The 13,697-nt window shown below is 36.9% G+C and overlaps 2 protein-coding genes across 2 annotated transcripts; one reads left to right on the top strand and one right to left on the bottom strand.

Moving 5' to 3' along the window:
* Positions 1–1,703: 1,703 nt before the first annotated feature.
* Positions 1,704–4,009, bottom strand: RB195_008836 (uncharacterized protein; the record flags this gene model as incomplete). Its single annotated transcript, XM_064195536.1, has 4 exons — positions 1,704–1,754; positions 1,860–1,892; positions 1,979–2,033; positions 3,906–4,009. The coding sequence occupies 4 exons, from the start codon at positions 4,007–4,009 to the stop codon at positions 1,704–1,706; spliced, it is 243 nt and encodes an 80-aa protein (XP_064046681.1).
* On the top strand, positions 3,099–13,416 carry RB195_008835 (uncharacterized protein; the record flags this gene model as incomplete). The annotated part of the gene is made up of 6 exons (XM_064195535.1): positions 3,099–3,155; positions 7,676–7,810; positions 9,379–9,487; positions 9,567–9,686; positions 12,986–13,173; positions 13,285–13,416. 6 exons carry the CDS (start codon positions 3,099–3,101, stop codon positions 13,414–13,416), a joined length of 741 nt encoding a protein of 246 aa, XP_064046680.1.
* Between the last annotated feature and the right edge of the window lie 281 nt (positions 13,417–13,697).

Raw genomic sequence — 13,697 nt, 5'->3', positions numbered from 1 at the left:
CTCATAGATCGAAACCTGCATAGGGCTTGATATGGGGATAGTTCGTTTGTGATTTGCAATGCACTCATCCTTCCTGTGCACTTTTGGTCTTTTGGCGGTTATCCAAAATGCTTCTAGTGTTCTGCGTGCTATGACCTCGGACTCGAACGATAGTATTACAACATGTACGTAGATTTTGGAGTTTTGATGTCATATTCTACGGTGTATTCCGACTTGGATAGAGAGTTTAGATTGTATTAGCCCATCTAGGTGCTCCTTGACCCGAATACACAGAGGGCGTCCCATTACCCCATATAATCGTCATCACACGACCTGCACGTTATACAATACAGCACTCCTCATACCATGCTATCTCTGGTTTCGATTCTTTTTCACGGTTTTTCTGTCTTCTGGACATACGGTCTTCTAAAATTTCCTCACTGATGCATAACACTACAGCCATCACGCAAGCTAATTCTACACCAATCCAGCAGAAGTCGCTGTTAAATGTGCCATTATGACCTCACGCATCACTTCCACTGCGATGACGTCGCTAGTGTCCACCTCCGCTTATCGATAGTACAATGATCGATAAGACGATGGTTCCTGTATTAACCACAAGGAATTTACCACGAGTTCAACTGTGGAACCTAACACCAACTTAATCATATTCTGCTGCACAGAAAAGGAGAAAAACTATTGGAGAAAATAAGAGAAGAAGAGGAGTGTCGAGGAGATTATCGGTGCCCCATCGAATGATCGATTATCGTCCAATCGATTAGGGGAGTGGTGGGAGGAGACCAGTGTCCGCCTACTCCAATGACATAACGCGTCAGGTCGACATCATGCGTTCGATATCAGTCGTTTCATTATCGATTAGCAAGTCGTTCACGTGATGTTCGCAACGACCAACAGAATAACAATAAGTGAATAAGCAAATAAATAATGAATAATAGTAGATAAATAAATAAATGTATATATAAATACATAAATGAGTATGAAGCCTGTGTCGCCAAGTCGCTAAGCCACCTCTTTTTTTGTCCGGCATCCGTTTTTCCGTACGTATGATTATTCCGTTCTATTATCCACCAAAGTAATCTATGAAACGTTATGTCTTCAGGAAATCACATACGTTTTTGACAGTAGGGCAGAAAATCCCAGAAGGCCTGTAGTTGTCAGGCCATTTGAAATGTTCTAATTGCAATTTTCTTTCCTGGATCTCCTGATTTTGACCATTCACTGCTTTTTTTGGAAATTGCTTACATGATTATTTATTGAATTATCTGAGATGTCTCATGTAAAGTATAATGTTTATGTAAAAGTAAAGTAATAATGCGAAGTTTTAAATTTTTCAAAATATTTTCAAAACTTTTCATTTAGTTACTCATATAAAAACTTTAAAATACCAGAAAAACGAACACGTCCGCAACTGGAAAATGTTATCTAGAACATCTTGACGTACCCAAGTCCAGAATTACCAAAATGTAATGTGAAAGCTTGATTAAAAAATCATTTAAAAAAATTGTAGCACAAAAGTCAAAAATAAAAGCTAGAAAAAAAAACTACATGCTTCCACAATGGTAGAGCGTGATGATTGAAAAAGAATGTTAGAAGGTTGAGTGCTCAAAGAATGAAAAGTCGAATTTTTCTAAGCGATTTGAATGGATCGAATAATGAGGAATTCGAAGAATCAAATACTCGAATGAGGGCCAGAGTCCAAGTGCTTAATTTTCTTCGGAGATTTCACCAAATTCTTCCTCATCCATGAAATCCTCCTAAAATACGGATTGGATACTTGTTAGCAAATTGCACGTTTCGTCATTTTTTTTAATGATTTTAACGGAAAAAAAGCCAGTAGGAAGAGTGAAGTGAAGACTAACCCGTGCAACTTTTCGAAGAAAATCCAGAGCAACCTGTTTCAGGGGACTTACGCTTTCCACTTTCCTGGATGTTTGGTGAGAAATTGCACGTTAAGCTGTGATCTGGCGGTGGATCATACCGGTTTCAACATTTTGAACTCGTTCTTCGCTGGATAATTGATTATTGATCCACTACTGAAACAAAGGCTATTACTCTGGTGAGTTTTCCAGAAGAAGACAGGGAATGGAAGTTCCTCAGCAGAAGCGAGCCAGAAGCCGACTTCTCCAGAATGCTTGCCTGAAATTTCTGCAGAAATTTTGGGAAAATGCTTGAAAAACGAACTCTGAGAATTCTGCAGAATGTTCCCGGAATTCGTCAGAATCAGAATAGCATCATTATTTGCTGTGGGACCCGACGTATTCAGGAGAATTATTCAATATTAAATTACTAAATAATTATATTATTAATTTATTTTCTGTGGGGAAGAATGGAAGAATTTTTTTTGTAATTGATGAATTAACAGTTCCAGACAAACTGATCAATCAATAGTTTTTGATATTTCTTCCACCCACATCGAGGAAATTTCTGCGAAATTCTCGTTTTCATTTATCTCTTGAGAAACTTTCTTCAGCAGAATACCGGAACTGCTGATCCAGAGCACACTATTTCCCGGAGCAGTCAACAACAAAACAATACTTTATGAGTGGTAATAAAGACATGTTCATTATTTTCTATTGTCGTGGGAGAATTCTATTAGCTAAACAGCTAAATAACACCTAATTTGAATATCAGACTTATTCATATTCATATTTATCCATTTTCTTAGTATCCATTTTTTTCTTTCCAACCCTTTTCTGCAAATATTTTTAAAATATGTTCTGCAAATATTTTTAAAGCGTGCCCATTCACCTAGTATTTTTCTAATTCAGCTCGCCTATTTTGGTTTATTGCAATCTCTTAATTAAACATTAGCAAAATCACCTCCCTTCTCTGCTAGAATCATGAGAATAAGCCCCGCCCACTTTATTCCTCACAGCGGTTCAGGTTGTGAGGCGAAGAGCGCGGCGGATCTCATTACGTTCCTCCTCCTCGATAAGGTTAAGTGATCTTATCACTGATCTCCGTTGTTGATCTGTTGTTTACCTTGTTTACTGCTCTATTTCCACCCGATTACTGCTGCTTGATGTATGTTCTCAATCCGGAACTGTTTACAAGTTACTTATGAACTCCGTAACCTTATAACATATTTCTATTACAGGATGTTTTGGCTGATCACGACGGTCTTACTCGGGTCATCGCGGGCTTTTTCATCTCAGGTCAGTTCACTGAATGGTTTAAAGGCATCACCCCAGGAATCTGATGTGGTACGGATTTCAGGTGGGGTATTCTTATACGGGATCGTAGGTTATGGAGAGGGTGGTGATTCCGTCCATTTCTTCCTAATTGCCGTAAAAAACGGCTCGGAAGATGCGGCGCGTGCACAAGGCTGGCGCGCTCCAATCGAACTCCTTGTAGAAAATGGCGCGCCTGAACACGCCCGAAGCCGTATCCTCCAGGCCGTTTTCTAGGGCAATTAGGAAAAAATGAACGGAATCACCCTCTTTCCCATAATCTACGACCCCGTATACGAATACTCCACCGGAAATCCGTACCACTCCAGATTCGTGGATTGATGCCTTTAAATGGTATTTATTTACTTATTTATTTTTTTCAAAAAAGACCAATAGGTGTGCGATAAAACAAAAAATAAGAAAAAATAGAGCTTACTCAGGAATTTCCCCCAAATCTGAAATATCAAAATTTGTCCTTTTTAGCACATGTGTCTGGTGAGGTTGACAGGTCATTCTCCTACAGCAAAGGATGAGAAATGATCATGCGAGAAAATGGGGAAGAAAAATTCGCGGTTTCTGGAAAAAAATGGTCGTACTTTTTCCAACTTTTTGATATCCTCAAAAAGTAATGTCATGCTGCTGTTGCAGGTGTTAAAAGAATGATGAGCTATAAAAACTTGCACTTGCATCCAGGAACCGCTTCCGAAATAAGTAATTCCAAAATTGTTCACGTACTTTAAAAGGTCGAATCCATTACTCAGATTGCCAACGCTCGTTGCTCCCGGCAAGAAGGGCAGAGTTTTCTGAACTTTGAAGTATTTAAGCCCGATTAAAGGCATCACCCCAGGAATCTGACGTGGTACGGATTTCAGGTGGAGTAATCGTGTACGGGATTATAGATTATGGATTATAGAAGGGGGTGATTCCATGTATTTCTTGCTAATTACCGTAAAAAACGGCCACGAAGAGACGACTTCAAGCGCTCCGGTGCGCTATTTTCTACAACGAGTTCGATTGGAGCGCGCCAGCCGTGTGCACACGCCGCATCTTCCGGGCCATTTTTTTTACGGCAATTAGGAAGAAATGGACGGAATCACCACTCTCGGGTGATGCCTTTAACCAAAAAGTACTCGACCATGTTAATGAAAATTCCGATTAAATTTATGGATTCTTATAATTTTGACTGTTTCCGAACAGAACTCTCAAATCCTATCAAATCACTGAATAGAAACAGAAAAGTGACTATCGAAGCGAGATCACTGGATAAATTTCGGGTCGTGTGGACGAGTTGTCGCTACTCGTACATGTTTACGCATAAACAGGGCATATATTCAGTATATTTCTGCCTTTGGGAGGAGAATAAGAAAAATTTAATAATAAAGTACTATAATGCATACTAATATAGGAAACAATAAATAGGAAAACGAAACCACCATCGGTGCGCTTCGCTGTAGGACCCAGGTGTTCGTTGCAGGAACATTTCCAGCGGTAAAACGAGCGGAAATGTATTTTTGCAGCGTGATGCGTTTGCCCACGTAGAACTTTTTATTGGATAGCAATATACTCAACTAGGTCACATTTTTTCGCTGGAGCGCGTTTATTCAACTGGAAGTACATATTTTATTGGATATAGGCTCTGGTGCAAATTTGTGCTAGGGATTTAGCTGATCTGAATTTTGCAGCAAGACTTAGCAAATCCAGGAAATCCGGAAAGGAATAACACACAATCCGCCCAAATCCGCAATAATTGCCATAAGTGGCTCCGTTACTCTTCCTTAATACTCCTCTTTAGTGTTTGGTTCTCTGCATTCCGCGTTTTGTATCGAAGCTCAAAAGATTTGCTTTCTGTGGATTTCCAGCTTTTTTTTTGGGAAGAATTCCGTTAAAGAAATTTGTTTCCTTAATCCTTAGAACATTGTAGTACAATTTATTTCAAATTTTTGGTCTTTGCAAAATCCTCCAAAAAAAAACAACTCCATGAAAACTTTCTAAAATTTATGTATATTTAAGACAAGCACAATTAAAATACAAAATTGCTAAATAATCACCAGAAATCAGAAAAAAAAGGAAACCAAAATTCATTGACTTGTTTAAAGTGACAATTCTGTATTGCAATTCAAAAACAAAAAGTAAATAAAACGCATGCAAAATTCTCTGAAAACTCATAAAAGAAGCAAAAGATTTGCAATTAAGTGAAATTCAACATATTTCAGAAGTTAAAAAGAATTTAAAAGACTATAGAGCTTAAAAAGATTAAAGAAAAATTTTAATAGAAATGAATAAGATGTTTTTATTTCTATTAAATTTTTTTTTATCTACTCACTTTCTATGGATCTATAGAAATAAAAACTGAAATCCTTCCAAAAAAAGAAACAAGAAATTAAATCAAAAACCTAAAAAACAGGAAATTAAATCAAACACCTGTCTTTTTTTAAAGTGTAGAGCACGGGATTTCCGCTTTCATAGCAACATAAGTGTATTTCACTTAGAAATAAATTAAGATATGCTGTCATGTAGTCGTATGAGAATCCCATGCAAATTTCCAATCATTTCTTCCTCACGATGATTCGAATAGTCACAGTTAATCCTTTATCCTAGAGTAGCAATTTCGTGTAGTCCTTTACTCCTTGCTGTGATATCATATTCTTCAATTCATTCTCGGATCAATTTTTTTTTTCAGATTTTAAGGTGTGTAAGGAGATTAAGGAAACTCACAATTAAAGGAACGAAATAAAGTAATAAACGTGACACAACCTGTAGTTAAATTTGAAATTTTCATCTTAGAAAAATCGAATAGAACGTGGAATATTTTTCTCTACTTAAACTCTACCTTAAACTAAAAGTTGCTGTAAGGAATAAAAGATAAAGTGTTAGTGTCGTTTCCGATCCGCTTCGGTTGCACCAGCGGGTAGCATCCGAAGCATCAAGATAGCACAGAATCCAGAGAGATACGACCAATAGACCCGCAGTCCGTACTCGGTCAAAAAATCCTGAGCCAATTATAATTTGTATAAGTAATACCGAAAGTCCTGGTAGCTGGGCAGGTAAGGTTTAGGCACTTATTGATTTTAATTTATCAGCAATTTATGATTTTGGCTAAATCGCTCTCCAAAGAAAAGAGAAATCCAGAAAGATCAGCAGTGGTCCGTACACGGCTAAATAACCTCAAGTCTTTTAACCTCGTTTAAGGTTAACATATGAGTGACTTGCGGAGGTCGGCCGATGTATCAAGTCAGCACTTTCACCTTTGAAGACCAGTCTGGTATCAATTAATCGATCCCAGAGGGCCTTGGAACCATAAGAAAATCTATAAATTTTTCAAATAGAGCGATTTCTAGTAAGATTGATACATTCACGTCCAGTTGCGTCCCAAAAAATTTTATTCAGGATGAGAAGCACGGATTAGTTGACCCGGAGCGGTTTCGAACCAACACAGAATCAGAATTACTACTACTCTACATGACATCCCAAAAAAAAATAATTTTCGAAAATTAATATTTAAAAGACCTTTAGCTTGAAATGTTTGAGAAGACAAGCAATAAATGCGGTTTTTTCCCTCCCACTACATTTGTTTATTCTCTGGAACCATAAGAAAATTAATAAATTTTTAAAGTGGAGCGATTTCTAATGAAATTCACTTGGCTCACATTCATCTATGCCCCAAAAAATATTATTCAAGATGAGAAACATTTCACAATGGATTTTTTTTTTGGGGCAGAATTTTTCTTGAGACTATGATTAGAGTATCTAATGATATCAAGAAAGTTAGAAGTTAGAATTAGAAGACACATGACTCTAAAGACTGTTATCAATCTCAACAGGGAATTATAACTTAATTATGAGGAGGTAAAACCTAAAATAAAGCATATTCTGCTTGAAAAATGTTGTAGGATGAGAAATCGACCTCGTGTGAAATGAAATGTGCTACGCCGAACCCTATGCAATCCGGGAACTGCTTTTGATACATTCTGGATAAATTTATTATAGATATTGTAGATATATAAACTTATAATAGATATTATATATTATTATAGTCTATTTAAGATATTAAAACATAAGTTAGAACAGTAATATAGATTTATGGTATTATATGTACCTAACTATAATAATATAATATAAAAACAATCAAAACTAACTACAATAAGTAAACTAACTACAGTAAATAAACTAACTACAATAAACTGAATAAACTAACTACAATAATAACTATAATAACTAATTTTAATAAACTATTAAAACAACTATAAAATAATATAATAGACTAACAACTAACGTAATAAAATAGAAAATAGAATAATAGATTAACAATAACAACTATAAAATAATATAATAGATATATATATATACTAAAATTAGATTAGAGAAATTAGTTGTTTCTTTATTTTCTTTTATTTACTTTTTGTTTTTTTTCATTTTTTCTTTTTATTTTCTCATTATTAGTTCTGTTGTTTTTGTGTTTCCTGGCGAAACGAAACGAACGTTCAGACAAAAGTCAGCGATTTCAGATGCAAGCCCAATTAACGACATGCGCTTCACTTTTGGAATCACCTCAAATTCAATTCGAACAAGCACTTGACGATGTTGAAGCCTCATACGGTGACACGATCACACTATTATGCAGTATTTATGGAGCACCACAGGTTTGTTCACACATACACGCATCGATACCGTATCACAGGCATACGTATGTATATCACACGAATATGTTGCGATTGTTGGTATGTTGTTGTTTCTACGTTTTCTCACAAAGACGTTCTAGATCATTCGTAATAAATCGAACAAGAAAAAGGTTTTTCTTGGGTGTTTCTTTACTGTATTTTCTGGAACTTACAGCACATGACCGTAGGGTGTTTGCAGCATGCTTAGCGATAATAACGCGGAGCGCTAGTTGGTGATAGCAAAAGGCACGGGAACCGATCCCCTCACACTCTTAATTTTCTTAGATAACACCGACTAAGCTGAGCAGACGCACAGCAAAAACTCAGAAAAGTTGTTAAACTACCGCTTGGAAAAAAATACCCAACCCTTTGTCCCTTCCATTAGGAAATATCGTTGCCTCTCCATAGACTTTTTTTTTCTGAATGTTCAGAAGTGCGAAGTATGTTAGGTGACGGCGGCCACGGTCGGATCAAAACGACATGAAGAACGAACAGTTACGTAAGCAAGCGGTTGCGCTCGATGCGGGTCCCACGTAGGATCAACGTAGGACTCCTACGACCGCCGTTCACTGCTGTAGTAGTTCATCGTGTGGTCCCACCTCGATTCAAACCGTTGACGCCGTTTCGATCGCAGCCGCTTACGCAAACTGTTCGTGTTGTTTTGAAACGACTATATAAAGGAGGATAAAATCCTAGTAAAATTAGTCTAAAATAGAAACTTAACCGATAATGTAACTATAGAAGTAATTATTTGATAAAAAAAACCCTTACATTACTTCTTAACGGGACAGCTTAACACTAACTTATAACCTTAAAGTTCAACGAGATTCTCAGTGTCTCATTCATTAAAGTACCCACGCACCTCAACCACGCATATTCTTAATGGAATTCTCATCAAAAGAATTTTAAATGTACATTTGTTTTTAGGAATTATATGTTGCAATGGCACACTGAGATATTAATAATTCCTGCTTTTGCGGAATTTGAATATCATATTTTTTTTTCACCGCTTAACCCACGCAGACCAAATTGTTCTGGTATACGGTAGGCGCTGGAGGAAGGTTGCGAACTAATGTTTAAGCCTCCCGTGCTCAAGTCGGACGCATGTTGCGCTTATGTCCTGCGCATTTCGTGACTGCCAAATGCAGCTATTAAGGTTAGTCCAACGAAAAATTGACTAAGCAATTAATTACGTTAAAGTCGCTAACTTCTTGACTAATTTCATAACTTTGCATAACTTTTTTTAATTATTTTATTTATTATTTTTCGTAGTTTTTTTTTAACTTATTCGGAGGCAAACGGTGCGTGTTTTCACAGTTGTCACCAAAATTTTTGTACCCTTAATCGCCGCATCGCGACTGCCGCATTAAGTTTAGCCGGCACGTGATCATCAGAACCTCCAAAGCGCCGCTTGCGCTGCGTTCCGCGCAAGGTCCTAATATAGGTAGTGATAAATTGGAAAATAAATATAATATAAAAACAATATAATATAAAATAAACACAAGTAATAAATGGTGGCTAGAATTTATGCGTTCTTTCGTGGTTTTCAGGCCGCTATCACTTGGTTTCATCGAGGACGAGTTATCGCCTCGTATTCACCACCTTCTGTAGAATCTGCTCTGCACACTACACGAATCGGAAGCGGTCTAATTGAGACTAGTAAGTGTTCCGAGGTTTTTTTTTGTTTTTCACGAAAAAATATCGACAGGACAGGATCTTACCTTCGTGATTTTTCCAGGATATACAATTCCATGCGTAAATCGCAAAACAATTGGTGAATACACGTGTCAAGCGAGTTCACCGTGCGGTGAGGTGATCTCATCGAACGCCGTGGTCGCCTTATCTAATGCGATCCAAGGTACGTTCCTTGCAATTTCCGGAGATTCGGATACGAAATGAGACGAGACGTCTCTTTTTTTCGTTTTTATTAAATCCCGAGAATACATTCACATAATTCGTTCCCCGCAAAAGGCGAACATTATAAAATCAGGGAAAAAATCTGATCACATTTGTCGCTCGCTACGTGACGTCGACTGATGCCTGGGCACTGACGACGCTTTTGTTTGTGCAGGCAATAAAACGACGCCATTCTTCATTTGCGAAGGAAAGAATTGGATTTGTGCAGGCAATTTTGCGTGCATCTTCAGCTCTCATACTTTGCTTAATGTGAGAAGATCAAAGAAATCAAAATAATGGAATTGGAAGAATCCAGAAAGTAAAAAAAAACCACAACTTTTTACCGTCCAGAACTCGTAGTCGTCGTCGTAGTCGTAGAATTGAAATCTCTCTTATTTTCCGAAGAATAATTCTATCCGCATGAAATTAAAAACAAATTTAAAAACAATTTAAATTGTGCTCCAAGCGAACTCGTTGTAGAAAACAGCGCCCCGGAACGCTCGAAACCGTATCTTCCGGGCCGTTTTCTACGGCAATTCGGAAGAAATGGACGGAATTACCCTTTTCTCCATAATCTACTATCCCGTATACGAATACTCCACCTAAAATCCGTACAACCTCAGATTCGTGGGGTGGTGCCTTTAAGGGTCTGCAAAAGCCGGTGGTCTGGTGAGGCAAGGTCCGAGGTATAGGCTGGATGGGGAATCAATTCCCGAGCCAAGGTCTCAAGTTGACGGAGACTGGCGGAAGAAAAGGAGTGACCCTGAGGCGTTCGCTGTGATCTTGAATTGTTGTTTGAGTCTCGTCCACCTTAGCTTCTGGTCCCAAGGAATTGCAACTTTCCCAGAAATATGGAACACAATGATAACCACTCATGGTGAACACATAGACGGATGATCATCAATGTGTGATGAGAAAAAAAATGGAATTGTATGAATTATACGTGTGTAAGAAAATAAGCAAAAAATAGGCACACAGCATAATACAAGAACAAAAATATTGCTTGCGACATTCTTCCATTTTCCCGATTTGTACATTAAAAAAGTAATTTCCGGCATATTATCCACATATTATCTAAAAGGACAGCACCATGTTCCGCTGACAATAAATTGGGTACCGATTATTGTAGATTTTTTCGACTCAGACAAAATGTGTTTTCTTTTTCCTTTCTTTCTTTCTTTTACGGTGCACCATTGGTGAATGTGAAATAAGTGAACGGATAAATAAAAAATAAGTAAGTAAATAATAATAGTAAACAAGTAATATAGTAGTGAGTAAATGAATATAAATAAGTGAATAATATATTATTTATCGGATAAGGCTATAGTCCGATATTAAAGATCTTTTGAAGATTCGTTCTCAAAGAGGTCAAAAACCTTTCTAAATGCTCTAAATAAAGGTTGAGAAGCGAAAACACTTAATAAACAGAAGGAAGGTAAACACTTAGAATACGTCAATGAGACCAAATGGAATATTATAGGTAATAGGACCAATAATCAAAGAGGAAATTTCAACGGATTTTTAATCTTTCCAAAGAAATCAGGATAGAATTTTTCCTGCAAAAATCTCGGACATATTCCCTAATTTTCTTTCTTTTTTCCTCGATTTTAAGTCAGTGTTGTCAAATTTCCTAATTTCGCCAGGTGTTGCTTCATCCCGTAAATAATACAGTACTCTTCACTACTTTTCATATATTTTGGAATTAAAATCAAAAAACGCTTTTTAAAATCTAAAATGCAAACTCTCCTTCACTTTCTGCGGCCTTCCTTCGTCTTTCTGTCTGACCTTCAATACCCCGCCTTCCAAAATTCACCCTAAAATAATGAAGTAAAAAATATGCATAATAAATTAAAATACACATAGTTACATTGAAAAACAGTGAGAAGCAATATTATATTACAGTATGCCCTAATAGTTGTTGATCAGGACAGGGTTTCTCAATTTTTTTTCCAGGATCCTATACGTTTACAAGAATCTTAATGGATTCTATGGTACTTGTGTTAAACTGGGTGGCCGCAAACGAGAAGGAGGCCAACCGAGAGCCACGAAACGATACGTAACTAGTAACAACTCTGAACAAGTACCATCTTGTGCTCTTCTACCAAGATTTCGATATCGGACCAAAGCTAATTCGCAAAGAATGGTCCCAAAATTCCCAAAAAAAATCTAATTTCGAACTCAAAGAAGACTAAAACTCCCGTTCGTGCCATTAACTATGTATATGATCAAAAAGCCTCTTTCAGTTATGAAATCCGGTTTTTAAAACTTAATTTTCAAGTATATTCAGGATTTTTTGAAAAGTTGCAATTTTGAGAAAAGATTGAAAAGATTTTTGAAAGTTGAGAGCCAACTATCACAAGCGAATCTTACTCGATTATTTTCTTGCGAATGTGATACCATTGAAATTCAATTTTTATCAACTTCTGATAAATTCATCGTCTTATTTCTCACTTTTATTACGTCTTCAAATTGAGCATACTGTAAACGTGCTACATTATTTCCACTATGACTCACAGACGTTGAAAACAGGTGTTTCGAATACGTAGAAACTTAAATATGCGTAAATCCATTAGCTCCTTGTGACGAGGAAAAAAAAACCAGAATAACACTGTCTACATGTCAAGATTTTTAGATTTTTCCACCTGCGCCGTTATGTCAACAACAAGGAATTCAAACGAGGAACCAAATATCGAAAGGAAATCTTGGAAACTGGGGCTCGGAAAAAAAACAAACTAACAAACTTTTCGCATAGAATCCATCACAAAATCCTCTCTCTAAGAGTTCCAATTGGTGACAATCCTACTTACTCACCAATCGATTGTATCGATCAATGCAACCGCTTTGTTGCGATCAAAACACTTTGGTAATGACAATACAAAATGACATAATGATGAAATGACGTAATGACAATACAAATGACATAAACAAATAAATAAAAGTGAATTTGTCATCAATTTTGGAATGAAATTATTGAAATAGCAACACACCCATCTTTTCTTGGTAAATAACGTCGTTAGCGGAATTTTTTTCGCTTTGGTTACGATGCAAGCTTCTAATTGCGTCGGACGCGTTGCGGTCTGGGCGCTCAACATAAGTTCCGACGGCTGTAGACATGAAACTAAATACCCCGCCTCAAGTAGCGTCAAGCAAGTAGCCAGAAAAAGAGCTTATAGTTCAAAATGACATCTCAGACATAATCAATAACATTGTCCGAGTTAAAAAAAAAACCCTGAAAGAACTACGAATAAGAACTATTTGTAGGAAAAACGTGCAACATCACATCGGCAGCGGCGCCAACGATCGCCGTAACGACCGTGTCAAGGCTTGAATTGGTCGGAACACCCGTACAATTTATGTGTCGAGCAAATGGTGTGCCAAAACCTAAAGTGACATGGCAACGAATAACCGACGATGATGATGTTGAAGAGCTTGATCCTGAGTCAAATATGGTCAGTTTTTAATGGAACATAAATAAAAAGTAAAGGAGTAAAAACACAGATAATATCATATTATATTGTATGTATTTTTTATTTTATATTGTATATATTATTATATTGTAGGTGCTCTCAAACGGTGATCTACTCGTTGTTGCCGATTCATCGGTGGTCACCGAATCCTATCGATGCACAGCACGAAATCCTAGCGGAACAGCTATCGCTGACAGTACTGTTGTATTTGTTGATCAGAATTAAGCACAAACGCTACTATAGCTCTATGTTCGTGTCCATTCTTATGTGTAATTTCGTCGTTAACTCTCTACTTCAAATGATCTCATACTCTTTGAGGCAACATTTTAAAAATGAATCGTCACTGTTAATTGAAATATGAAATTTCAACGACAATTAGCTTTTTACGAAAGAATTCTTGATTTGCTACATGATATCGAGCATGATTAAATCATGTGCTGCGATGATTCCTACAGATAAGCTAAGTTTTGCTGAGAAACATTCATAGAACCCGTCAACTTGTCTGC

The sequence above is a fragment of the Necator americanus genome, chromosome III (genome assembly GCF_031761385.1).
Source record: "Necator americanus strain Aroian chromosome III, whole genome shotgun sequence".
NCBI classification, from domain to species: domain Eukaryota; kingdom Metazoa; phylum Nematoda; class Chromadorea; order Rhabditida; family Ancylostomatidae; genus Necator; species Necator americanus.
The sequence above is the reverse complement of the archived record's forward strand: the minus strand, read 5'-3'. Positions and strand labels throughout refer to the sequence as shown.